Raw genomic sequence first — 12,879 nt, 5'->3', positions numbered from 1 at the left:
TGCCAGCGTTGCTGGAATAGATTCGAAGGTATCAATTATGTACAAAACTACAGAGATTTACTAACTCTCTACTAAATCATGGCGCATATCGTAATCGTGCAGTCTCGGTCAAAACAAAATGGTATGCTATCCGCTGGTATCATATCGCAAAAAAAAAGCAGGTCCAATGAGATTCGTGCTCAGTCATCTCTCGACTCGCATAAACGTTTTTTTTTAAGTCGAGACCAAATCCGTAGATTGTTCTCTGACTGGTTTGTATTACTTCTGGTTTCGAATGTACTGCTCTAGACGTAGCTACGGCTGCGGCTTCGGTGACTCTGGTGCGAGTGGCGAGGGCTGCGAGAACGTTGACCGTGACGGGAGTGATGTACTTCGCGCTTGACGACGACACGGTCAACACGGTCGTTGCGGTGATGACGGTGGACGAGAAGGGCCAGGAGGAAGGTGAAGAAGAAGAATATGCAGTTCCTGAACGAAGATTAGCGAACCGCTTTTTGAGAAGAAAGTATATGGCATGAAGACTTACATGATGCCGAATGCCCAGCTGGCTTTGAGCATGGCGCACTGGCGGTTGATAGACCAGTCATACGAGTTTCCAGATACAGTGAACAGTCCCAGGTTGGTGCTATAGGTTCCGTCTGTCGTCCAGCCCGAGCAGTCCGCATTTGCAATGCCCCGTAGTACGTAGACGGCCCCAATGAATGCACCGACGAAGAGGAGATCGATGAAGGCGACGAACTTGGCAGAGTGCTTCGCACGAGCATACAGGAATAGTGTCCCTATTGCCCATACTGCACCTAATACCGAGACGATGAACAGGACAAGAATCGAGGTCGGTGTGAGAAGACTGCGACTGTTGTACCAGTCGACGAACCAGGCGAGCATTCCCAGCGTAGGAATTAATGTGATGATCTCCATGACCCGCCAGAAGATGAAAGCAAGACTGGAGATGGCCATGTTGGCGGTTGGTAGTTCTCCGGAGAGATGCCTCGAAATGAAGGTTGTTTGCGTTGGTGGAACGGAAGTGTGATGAATGACGACACAAGTTGAGGGTGGGAAGCGCTCCTTATAAACGTGCAGCGATCGGTATGCAGCTGCTACGTGACCGGATTTTCCCAGGTAATAAAGCAGCAGTAAATTGTGGTTGTTGGCGTGACGTATCCTTTAAAGCTAGGAGGGGCAGCTTGCGATAAATATCAAGAATGGCGGGGGGAGGCAGGTAAGTTGCACGCGAGAGGCTGGGTTGTGCCTGCCCTCTTGATTTCCGACCAACAACACCGCGTACAACGCATTGCTGCCGAGCAACCCAGCAACCATGACGCTTCAGACTTCCTCAAAGCCTTGGACAGATGTTCCGCCTTCTGCTCGGAGATCTAGCCGTACGTTTGACCCTGATGCGTCGTTTGCCAGCCAGCCTCTTCCCGCACCCGACTGAGTTGTCCTGCGCTTGAGTCGTCGCATTCCAGCGCGTTGGGCCCATGCTCCACCGCTCCACTCTAGGCCGCTCTCCCGAACGCGCAAGCGTACCCTTGCATGTTATCTTGGACTGTTGACAATAAAACGGCTGGAACGGCATCCAGAGTATTATGGAATGCCGTTTATCGTGACTTTTTCTTTCTTCCACCAAGCTATCGTCCGTCTTCTCTCATCCTCAGTTGCAGCCTTGAATGGCGATTGTCGCGTCGCTGCCGCCCACGCCCATCGTCCCGAGAATCAGCCCTGCCTTATCACACGCAGGGCTTCCCACTTACCCCAGCCTGGCTTGGACTGCTCTCATTCCTACAAACCAAATATGCTCTTGGCTCCGCAGTTGTTCTGCGGAGTGATCGGCTTCCCCTGTGGTTGCAGATGGATCACGCGTTTGATAGGTTAAGCACTCATGCTCGGAAGCGTAAGGTCTTATCAGAAGATCCTACACCAATCCAGGGGGCCTGTTCGCCGCTCCGGGACGCGTTCTGTGTAGGTAAGGGACGGGACAATGAGCCAATATATCATTTCTATTTCCCCGGCTGGCATTCTTTCTTCTCCGCAGTTTATTTCTCGTCCCTCCTTACACCGTTCGTTCCTTTCTGCGTCTGAGCAACTGCGAGCCCTCGTTACGCGATTTCTGCGCCGTGCTATGATTGGAGAACATGCATATCATGTTTTGAGCAATACAGATCCGCGCTCCTTTCCGTCTAGTCAACGCTTACTTGCTGATCGCATTCTCCACTGTTGATTGTGTCTTGGCTCAACCGTGAATCTCATCAAAAGGTTCTGCTGTTCCTCAATTGCGCGATCGTCTGAACCCCAAAATCAAACGCTCTTTATCCACAAATGTCGGCCAGAGGGGCTCGAAGTCGCAAGGTTCAACAGAAAGATATCGAGAAAAAGGAAAAAAAGGTCGCTGTACAGGGCAAAGCCGTACAGACTTCTAGTCGTCAAGATGAATATGCTAAATGGCGTTCTACGCCGGTCTCCAAGAGTTCAGGTCACACCGAGATATCGCGATCAGTTACGGTATCCAGTCATGCGACCTCGCGCAGCAGTTCCACAAACAATAGTCAAAGGCGATCGCAACTAAATGCTCTTCGCTCGAGCGGTTCAATTGAACTTAAAGCACCCAGGGTACCGCGCTCGACAAGTGATTCAGCCTCAGTCTCTGGTGTTTCGTCAAGAGAAAGAGAGAGGGTTGGCCATGATGCAAATGGACAGGCAGCACGGAGCAGATATGTGGGAGGGGATGTTTCTGCTTCACACGGACCGCCTCAGTACCGAACAGAGCCCATTGGCTCATATCCTACTGCCAACCAGAAAAGTTGGTCAGGCTTCAAAGTCTGGGAGGGAGGGGAGGAGGGCATGCGACCGTATCTTGGTTTCGACCGCGTAAGTCTTCACTTGAACTCGAAAGATGCGGTCTGTCTGACACTATGTGACAGGACGAGGATATGCAAGAGGGCAGTGTACTCGTCTATTTCAAAGAGGAACAGGCAGATGAAAATCGCCCCCTTCCTTCCCTTCGCGCCGATCTGAAAATCCTCGAGAACTCCGGCTCAACATGGATAAACAATGCTCTTTTGTACGGCCGCATCGACAATGACGATGACGAATGGACACTACCGAGTAGTCCGGAATCGATGATCCCACCGCAGCCTTTTCACCATGGAAATCTATATGATGGACAAAGGAAGATGCTAGCGCCGGTCTCCCCTGGCGGACAGTCACCACCACCGCTCGATATTGATCAGGCGTACGGCACCATCTCATCGAGAACGACTCTCCAAGCCCAATCGTATTCTGACTATGATCGCTCAGAGCGCCCAAACTCCCCGGGTCTGTTCCAGCGAAGTAGTCATCGCAACCCGACTCACGAGATCTGGTTCACGGCACCAGCCAGCATTAAAACAGTTCAAGATCAACGGTTACACCATGTAGCTGTTCGAAACTTCCTCGCCATGCTTCACGGCAAGCCCATTGTGGGGGCCGATTTATTCGACATGCTGAACACACTTCAACCTGAGATACAAATCATGTACGACCTCGAGAGCGATAGCCAGTCAAGCATAACGCCTCGTGAGCGTAGTGTTCAGATGCTAACAAACTACCTCGGCCAGCACGGAGTAAACGATATACGCAACAACGTCAAACACGCTTTGGGGCTTCTAGCATGGTCCGAACAGGATGGTGTGAAATGGCGTCAAGGGTATCTGGAAAGCTTCGTCCATCTGGCAGGTCTGATGAGCCCACATATGGAGGCGCTTCCGGAGTTCAAACGCTTGTCCATTGTAACAAGACGCAATCTCGGAATCGCCGGAAAGACGCTGCAACTTCATGTTATGGAGGCTGAAGAGAAGCTCGCAGCTTTCGACTTTGATGATCTCTGGGAAGAGACGCCTAAACTTGGCAGCAGTCCGGTTTATCAGAGTTATCAGGCCTTTCGCCAGTTTCTCACAAATCACTATACCCGTACGTATGGGAAGTGGCCGCCGGATTCGACGAATTCCTGGCTCGATCGCAAGATCGTGCTCGAGATGCAGGAAGATCTGGGCTCGTTGTACGACTACCTGGTTGATCGAGACGTGGTCTGGAATCCCCGCGAGGAGCGCGCAAGCAGGAAGTGGGAGATGGCGAATCACAAGGTGGACGACTTCAAAGCGGATCTGCCTGAGCTCGGCATGACGGACATGCTCATTCGTTTCGACAGCAACCATGGATACACACACATACCGCATCCATACCCGCTGCTGCCAAAAGATGTGGCGAAAGTGGCGAAAGAGAGCAAAAAGGGCTTCTTCGCATCGCTAAAAAAAGACAAAAACAAAGTCAAAGACACCACAAAAGAAGCCAAAGCCCACCTCCAGCTATCCATCGTCTTCGGCGACGCAACAAACATGGAAAAGCTAGGCGCAACCTACACCGGTACGTCAACCCCCCCTCCCAGCACACACATGCAGTACACTAACAAACACCCCCTAGGCTCCGTCCTAATCGACAAATTCGAGCACTTCGAACTAACCACCGACCCCAAGCACGCCACCCCCCGCGAAGCCCGCCTCGGCCGGTGGGTGCTCCTCTACGCCGTCCTCCAAGTCCTATCCACGCTCTCCGTCGACATCCAAAACCTCAAGCACACAGACGACGTGCGCTACTTCCTCTGCGCCGACCTGGCCCGCTGTCCAGACTGGGTCACGCAAGGCCAGACGGCCTTCCTGCAGGCCTCCCAGCGCCGCTCGTGGTGCTGGCAGCGCACATGGGACCTCACGCCCGTGCAGACCGCGCCTGTGGAACTCGATGCCGGGCCACATCATGGCAATGGTAGGAATCAGCGCGACGACGATGATTTGACGAATATCGTGGATAGATACCGCACTACGCACCCTCCCCCGGCGCAGAGTCTTGATGGCGCGACGCTCGCGCAGGATGATGTGCGTCACCTTGCTGACCGCCCCCGAGACCAGAAAATAAATAACGTGGACTACGCGGACAGGGGGTACGCGATCAGACCGGATCCCCCGCCGCGTAGCCCGCTTAGGAATTCGGCGCATTTGAGTATTGGTGAGTATCCGTTTCGCACTGAGGAGGGGGAGTGGCCGGTGCCGCCGGTGCGGGATACGGGGAAGGAGGGAGAGGGGGGGAAGGATGGGGGGTGGATGTAAAGAGGACGAGGTTGGGACGGTGCGATACCCTATTTTTTTCTTTGGTTGGAAGGTATTTGTTTGATTATTGCAAGGAAAGAAAATGTGGATGGATGGATGAATGAGTTAGTTATGTATAAAGATGGGGAGATGGCATGTTTTTCTATGTACAATGTACAAGTAGTTTTTTTGTAATATATACTTCTATTTGTCATTTAATTCTATCTTATTGAAATATAACTTCCCACCTGATCCAGGGGTATCTAACCACCATCCACACCTCACGTCCCCCCTCCCCCCAGCCTAAAAAAACCCCTCCTCTTCTCCCTCGCCCGCTCCTCCTCCGCCACACTCTCCCTCCCGCGCTTCCCCCTCTTCCCCCCCACCTTATACTCCCTACCCCCCACCTCCGGCGCAGTATCCTGCACAGCCTGCTTAATCGTCTGACGCGAGAGGCAAAAGTCAATATGCGCATTGAACGTCTTGTCGAGCGGGGGTTGAGGGAGCGTGCATATGGGACATGTCCACTGTTCTTGTACAGGGGTATCTTGCTGTTGCTGTTCTTTTTCATGTTCCTGGGATAAGATTTCCAGGTCGTTCATTTCGTCTGCGCGTTCTTGGCGGGCTGCTTCTTCGAATTCGAATTCCTCGTCGGGCCAGACTTGCCATCCGCTTGTTGATGTTGATGTTTTTGCTGGTTGTTTCGCAGCGGATTTCTGGCGGGCGAAGAAATCTATACCGGGTTTCTTCGTGCTGACGAGGTGGGTAGCGCGCAGTCCCAGAAGGCGGAGTTTGAAGTTCGGAATATCTTTCATGAGCTTTTCGAGCATGGGGAGGCTGTACTTGTACAAGTCGTCTGCCCTATGGACGGCGAAGGGCGGGGTAGTCTGTCTGGTGTGCAGTTCATACGTGTGTAGCTTGACTTTTATACACAATGTTCTACCCTTGAACTCTGTGCGCTTGAGGTCATTTTCCAGCTCGTCTGCGACGTAGCGTAACTTCTCGCGCAGGGCGTCCGGGGAGCCGAGTTCGCGGAATGTAGTCTCGGTGCCGACGCTCTTGCGCTCGCGGGCTTCGGCGCGCTGGATTTGCGTGCGGCCTAGGCCTAGGTAGCATTGCATTAGGAACTGGAAGGCTTTTTGGCCGAAGAGCTGCGGCAGGTAGGAGCGCTGGGCGTAGATGTTTCCGCATGTTTTGACGCCGATGGCGTCTAGTTCGCGCTCGAAGACGCGGCCGATGCCGTTGACTTTGCGGGTCGGCATTGTCTTCATGAAGTCCATGATTGTCTGTCTGTCGCTTTGGAGGAGGAATTGTCCGTTGGGCTTGTTTATGTTGGAGCAGATTTTGGCGAGCTTCGCGTTGGCGGCAATGCCAGCCGAGACGGTGAGTCCTGTCTTCTCGTGCACTTCTGCGCGCAGCTGGCTGACTGCTTCTTCGGGGCTCATGCTGTGCTCCTGGCAGTACTGCGTGAGGTTGAGGTAGGCCTCGTCACAAGAGGCACTCTCGAAACCGGGATCGTAGAGTGCCAGTACTGTTCGGACCTCCTCTGCTTTGGCGCTGTACTTGGCGAAGTTCATGGGCACGCAGATGAGCTGTGGACAGAGCTTCATGGCAACGAAGCCTGCCATGCCCGAGCGACAGCCAAACTTGCGCGCATGGTAGTTGCATGTGGTTAAGACGCCTTTCCCCACAGCCATGGGAACATGTTTCAGCTCAGGCCTGTCCAGCTCCTCAACAGCAGCATAAAAAGCATCACAGTCAAGATGCACCACGACCTGGCTGAGGTCGCGGGTCAGCTCCAACTCGGCGATGTAGTCGTCTGCGCGGCGCAGGTCGGACGAGAGGTCGAGCTGCTCCAGATGGCGCTTCTTGGCGAGGGTCTTTGTGATCTTCTCGGTGAGGTTCTTGTCCTTGAGCTCCTCGTTGTTGAAGAACTTGGAGCCCTTGGAGGCGTTGTAGATGACCTCGGAGACCTTTTGCTGGTCGACCGTGTCCTGGCCGGCCTTTGTGAGCGAGGGCCCCAGCAGGTGGTACTTGAGGGAGTCGTGGGCGGGCGGGTCAGCGTCCTTGGCGGCACTCATGGCGGGCGGTAGGGCGGCAACATGGTGCGGCGACGGACGGCTTGGAGGACAAAAGCGCGCAGGGCGATGCTGGCGTCGCGGTTGGTGGTGGTGGTGGTCGGTGCGGCGACTGACTCCGCATAGTGCCAGGACTTGGCTCCTGAACCCTTTCACGGCGAGCCTCCCTTCGCACCTCGCAGCAGCCGGCGCCCGAAGCACCACGATCCCCCCCGTCGCCGCTTGTTCGGAGCCATGGACAGGACGAGCACGGCGCCCAGATCCTCCCCACGGCCGTTGTAGCAGCCGCCCGCCACGCCATACCGCCATTTCAGTCACCGGGGGAACAAGCAATCTTGCCAGCATAGCGCCCGCGCCCGCACCGCACCCGCCTGGCCATGAGCGCTCTCCACACACACCGCACCGCCGTCCCACCCTCCGCCCTCGCGCTCGCTGTGGAGGATGCCCCAAGACCGACACTCCCAGAACAACCCGCGGCCACTGAAGCCCGCGCCCGCTAGCACCCGTGCCGGCTCTGCAAAGACGCCCCTCACGCCTCGCCTGGCCGTCGCGCCTGCCGCCCCTGCCCCGACGACGCGCCCCCTTCGTACCAGCAATGGCGCTGCCCCGAGGCTCGCCGTGGCCGTGCAGGACGACGCCACGCCCGTCAAGAGCGTGCTCGGCAGCAACGTCTCGCCGCGCTCCGCCTCGAGGAAGTCGCGCATAGGCGCCAGCAGCACCGCCTCTGCCTCCACGTCCAACGCCCCGTCGCGTCCGCCCTCTGCCCTCGACGCCTCGCACGGCCCCGCCCCGCCGCGCCTGGCAGTCAGTGGAGGCAACCGCCTGCGCGCCTCGCCGGCACAGACGCCCCGGCTGCCCCTCGCCAGCGTGTACCCTCACGTGCCCTCTGGCAGCGCCTCGGCCAGGCTCGCCTCCCCGACCTTCTTCCACGCCAACGATGTCCGCCCTCCGCCCGAGCCCACATCGGCGCCCTCGCAGAAAAAGGCGTCGGCCTTCTTCTACGCAAACGGCAAGCAGGACGATAGCCGGAAGCATGGCGCGCCCTCCCCGCCCTTGTCTTCCATCGGCAGGGCACAGTCGGAGAGCAAGTTCTTCCACGCAGACTCCATCTCGGAAGTGCGCAGTACCCCACCAGTACTCACCCCCGTCTCGACATCGCCAGAGCCCCCGTCCACCCGGAACCCTCCCTCACATCGACCGGCATCGCCGACAAAAGACTTCTCCCATCTCTCGTACCGGAAAGGCGCTTCCCAGGTCATGCGGCCAGCTCTTCATTCGCGCAACTCGGGACTGTCGGTATTGTCTGCAGCCAATCCGCCTGATGTTTCTGAGCAATCGAGGAGGAGATCTAGCGCTGCTTCGTCTATTATGAGGGCAAATCACGTCAAGAGTGCTAGTCTGTCTTCTATTGATTCCGTTGTTGAGTCCAAGACGGCGCCGTCAAACGACCAGACATTTCTGATGCCCAGCCCGCTGCACACCGAGAACCACATGTCCAGCAATGGGTCGAGGCCGGAAAGCTTAGCATCAGCGCCGTCCCCGCCCATGACTACCTTCTCCGGGCTGCCGTCTCCCCGCACAAGTGTTGGTGGTCAAAGTGCACTGGAGATGATGAACGAGCTGGCCGCCAACGCGCGACGAGAGCGCAAGGTGCTCGACCTGGAGATCAGCAACTCTTCACTACTCGCCATCAACCGCTCGCTGGAGAAGGAAGTCCGCAAGCAAAAGGCCGAGCTAAGGCGATACCGGCGTTTGACTCTATCTGGTCGCTTTTCCACCGGTCCAACCGACCCTACTCTCGAGAACGACTCCACAGCAGAAGCCAGCGACACAGGGAAACTGTCAGACATGGACGAGGATGGCGAAACTTCCGACTCGGAAGATTCCGACTCAGACTCCGAACAGGAAGACTTGGAAGATTCCTCCGAACACGCCGACTCCATCGACGACAGCGCACAAAGCAGCAGCGACCGCTCCTCCTCCGCCCCCACCCCACACCACCACATCCGCGACGAAAAGCGCCTCCAACTCGACCTCACAAAGCACCACTCTCTCCTCCTCGACAGCCAGAAAATGAACCAGAGCCTCAAGCGCTGCCTCGGCTGGACAGAGCAGCTCATCAAAGACGGCCAAAAAGCCCTCGCCTACAAAGTCCACGCCAGCGACGTCAAGCTCGGCGGCCGCGTCCTCGTCGTCGAAGACGACGCTGATGCGAATTCCCTGCTCAGTCCGTGGAGTCCGCTGAAGGGCGCGGGGGATTCTTTGGATTTGGTGCCCGTGGATGGGCTGGAGAGGGCGGGCGATCGGGATAGTGGGGTGGATGTTAGGGGGTTGGCGTTACAGTTGCCGCTTGGATCGCCGTTTGAGGACAAGATTCGCAGGTTGTATGATGGGATTGGGGAGCTGGAGAGGGCGTGACAGGTGCCGTGGGCGCTGCTTGTGGGCGCTGTTCTTGCGTGCTTTGTGGCGCTTTTGTGGTATGCATGGCGCACTATAAGTTCCACGACGCTGTAACCACACGGTAATGTCTGGTACTTCTCACTCGGATCCATGGCCGTTGCTTGTCTCGTCCAGTCCAGTCTCATCCGTCCCCTTTCCTTTTCCTCATATCTCTAACTAAACCGGGCATTGGCGTTTCTTGGGGCTTCGCATATGGGGTTTTTGATCTCTTCGCGCTTTGCATAGTAAGGGGGAAAAGATCTTTTTGTTTGCTTAGTTGGTTGGTTGGTTGGCTTGGCTGGCTTGGTCGTGGTTATGGCGGTATTTGCAAATATCTGTCTTGTCTGGTTGTCTTGTCTGTACATCTTTATGAGATACCCCCCCTTTTTTACCACACCCCTTTACCTTTTTTGGACTTACTCTTATACATACGCATACATGTACATACAAACATAGCAAGACAGCAAAGTGTAGAGAATAGCGACTGCATATCTACGTACCTGTGAGTGAGCGACTCGCTAAGTGGAACAGTTCATTCATTGCTTCATCCTTCATTTCACAACGCAACGCCACGCTATATAATCAATCGCCCGGCAAAAGAGAAACATGGATACCGAATAAGACCAGCGCTCGTCTATCTTTCTAATGTGTAGGGTATCTATGATACGGTATGTAAAGACGCCAATTGCACCATTCAGAAAACGGACTTGATAACGCCGCACGCCACGCCGTGCCGCCATTCTCGCAAGAAAAAACACGCAACGCACGCACACAACGCAAAAAAGCACAGACAGCGAGATGTTCACGCCCAATACCCCAGTAAAGCCATGATACCTGCCGAAAATTAGTAACCGGCCAGGAAAAGAGTGGATAGGAAGAAACATACCAGCGCCCAACATCATCAGCCCAAAAGCCCACAACGTCCTACTCAACGGCCCATTCTGCATATACGGGCTAAACATAAACTCATGCGCCATAAGCTCAATCAAACCCGTGTAGATCAAAATCCCCCCACTGATAGAATCAAACACGCCATTAACAATCAGCGTCGTGCGACTCCCAGGCGCAATGCTCTGCCGCGCGCCCAACCCGACCGCAATCGCAATAGGCGTAGACACACCATACCCCACAGCGAGCAGAAACGGCGTCCAGCGCTTCGCCCTCGGCCAAGGGACTTCCGCGAGACGCGTGCCGAGACCCAGGCCCTCGAAGGTCTGGTGGAAGACGAGGACGACGTAGAGGGTGACGAATTCGTCGCCTGCGACGGCGAGTGTCAGGCCGATGAAGATGGAGTGGAAGATGACGCCGAACTCGAGGATGAAGATGGCGGTTAGTTGTGCGGCGTAGGTTTCTGGCACGAGGCCTTGCGCTTCCCAGGTTGGGGGGAGGTCCTCGTTGGCGATGTGGTCGCGCTGGTGGCCGAGGTGGTCGTCGCCGCGGACGTGCGGGTTGCTGGTGCTGGCTTCGCTGGAGGGGGGGCTGTGTTTGCGGTCTGCGAGGCTGAGGGTGTCGGGGTTGGTGGGGTGGGGGGGTTCGCTGGAGTGCGAGTGCGAGTGGGAATGGGAGTGTTCGGCGCCGCCGAATTTCGCGAAGCGCATCGTCATTAGTTCGAGGAAGAGCATCATGAAGATTACGATTAGGGGGATGCCTTCGGCCCAGGGGTAGGCGACGATGGTGCCTGTTAAACATGGGTTGCTGAGCGCTTCGTTGGCGGGCGCAAGGAGATGGATGAACGCTGTCGCTATGATGATTCCTGACCCAAAGTACTTTACTATGAAGAACACCCATTCTGGTACTAGCTTTGTTTTCTGCCGCCTCGCGATTATGGGGAATACTGCGCCTGGGCGGTGTCAGTGAGGGCAGGGCGTTCGGAGTGTAGCCAAGTCACCAACCTAATGTCGATCCAACGAAAATGACAAAAATCGTGGATATGCGCAGAGCCATGCGCCCGTCGTAGTCGTTGTCCGAGCTGCATTCCACCGGCGCGGTATCCTCCTGGCGCAGCACAAGCCGTGCCATATCCCTGGTGACGGTCTCCATTTTTCCCGTGTTATGTGGTGGTTACGCAGAAACGCGATAAAGCGCTCTTGTAATCGACTGAGCCCTTCGATCCAGTACCAGACGTCCGTCCCACGGGATAATAACCAGATTCCGACGGCGAGTTTGCACAACACTCAGTCTTTGGCGCGATAGTAAGTAAATACCAGCGGGAAGTCTTTGTGCTGTCGAGTGTCAAAGCGGAAGGATACAGGCTTTATTTGTCGGGAACCAGGGGAGATGAGCACATTGATGGACGTCCGGAAGGAAAGCGCCCGCATTGCTCGGTATATCAGTGTTGAGAATTTTGGCAGGTGTCGTTTTGGAGCACCTTGATGTCTACGCTAGGCGGGAACCCACTCAAGTGCCGAATGGACATGACCCGGCGGGATTTCCGCATTCTACCGAGTCGTCATGATTTGAGATGGAGAACAAGCAACGAGTGGAGGAGATTAGAACAAACGACGCGTTTGGAGGTTTGGTGCAGTGAGGATTGTGTGGTTATCGCGACGTGGAGGCGAGGCGGATTGACGGAGATATACTGCTGAGCCCCCTGTCAGATCTGTCAACCACTCTTTGACTAAATAGATGGTTTGACCCAGTCCTGACGTAGCCAATTGTCACGCCCCACTACTAGGTCCATTTATCCTAATCCAACGTACGATGGTGGGTTATCTTGAGGAGCCTCGTAAGGCACACCGGCGACATGAATTTGTTTGTTCGTTGTACAACACCTGCGCGACTTGAAGCGATGAGGTTTGTATCGGGCGAAATTCACCGGCGGTTTCCTGCCATCTCTCCCCACGTTCTCGGGAGCTCTACATAGTAAGACACAAATCTACATGCGACAACGATATACTACTGAGTGTAAGTTTTGAGAATTCAGAATCAGAACATCGCATCCGTTGGTGTGTTTGTTAGTGATCGACTGGGACTTGTAAAACTCAAACAGCGAGGCAGTGGGACATTACACTGCATACCTTTTAGTTTTTTACTGAACATATGATATAGTAGCTATCAAACTGCGCGAGTCTCGTCACGATCGAAATAGCTAATGATTGTATATGCTGGGTACACAATACTGCACTCGAATTGATATGTCCTAGAAAAAAAGACTCGTTGAGGCTCTCGATATTGTCACATTCTCTCGGTGAAGATTTCCACTTCAAAGCTGCAAAATACACCACACTGAGTGTCAAATCACATCACAT

General features: G+C 55.1%; 5 protein-coding genes across 5 annotated transcripts; 2 read left to right on the top strand and 3 right to left on the bottom strand.

The window, feature by feature from the left end:
• Nucleotides 1-26: 26 nt before the first annotated feature.
• On the bottom strand, nt 27-1,204 carry P153DRAFT_334539 (uncharacterized protein). The gene is made up of 2 exons (XM_033665620.1): nt 527-1,204; nt 27-468 (listed from the first exon to the last, which is right to left on the bottom strand). Exons 1-2 carry the CDS (start codon nt 955-957, stop codon nt 285-287), a joined length of 615 nt encoding a protein of 204 aa, XP_033526434.1. The 5' UTR covers nt 958-1,204; the 3' UTR covers nt 27-284.
• Nucleotides 1,205-2,316: 1,112 nt separating this feature from the next.
• P153DRAFT_285293 (uncharacterized protein) lies at nt 2,317-5,135 on the top strand (the record flags this gene model as incomplete). Its single annotated transcript, XM_033663387.1, has 3 exons — nt 2,317-2,865; nt 2,919-4,398; nt 4,456-5,135. The coding sequence occupies 3 exons, from the start codon at nt 2,317-2,319 to the stop codon at nt 5,133-5,135; spliced, it is 2,709 nt and encodes a 902-aa protein (XP_033526433.1).
• Nucleotides 5,136-5,395: 260 nt separating this feature from the next.
• Nucleotides 5,396-7,268, bottom strand: P153DRAFT_334532 (DNA polymerase kappa; the record flags this gene model as incomplete). The annotated part of the gene is made up of 1 exon (XM_033665619.1): nt 5,396-7,268. Exon 1 carries the CDS (start codon nt 7,193-7,195, stop codon nt 5,396-5,398), a length of 1,800 nt encoding a protein of 599 aa, XP_033526432.1. The 5' UTR covers nt 7,196-7,268.
• A 365-nt stretch (nt 7,269-7,633) lies between these two features.
• Nucleotides 7,634-9,610, top strand: P153DRAFT_382936 (uncharacterized protein; the record flags this gene model as incomplete). Its single annotated transcript, XM_033670192.1, has 1 exon — nt 7,634-9,610. One exon carries the CDS (start codon nt 7,634-7,636, stop codon nt 9,608-9,610), a length of 1,977 nt encoding a protein of 658 aa, XP_033526431.1.
• An 823-nt stretch (nt 9,611-10,433) lies between these two features.
• Nucleotides 10,434-11,671, bottom strand: P153DRAFT_373871 (low-affinity zinc ion transporter-like protein; the record flags this gene model as incomplete). The annotated part of the gene is made up of 3 exons (XM_033669483.1): nt 10,434-10,465; nt 10,518-11,471; nt 11,524-11,671. 3 exons carry the CDS (start codon nt 11,669-11,671, stop codon nt 10,434-10,436), a joined length of 1,134 nt encoding a protein of 377 aa, XP_033526430.1.
• Between the last annotated feature and the right edge of the window lie 1,208 nt (nt 11,672-12,879).

Source organism: Dothidotthia symphoricarpi (assembly GCF_010015815.1).
Source record: "Dothidotthia symphoricarpi CBS 119687 unplaced genomic scaffold P153scaffold_5, whole genome shotgun sequence".
NCBI lineage: Eukaryota > Fungi > Ascomycota > Dothideomycetes > Pleosporales > Dothidotthiaceae > Dothidotthia > Dothidotthia symphoricarpi.
This window is presented reverse-complemented; position numbering and strand designations above follow the sequence as displayed.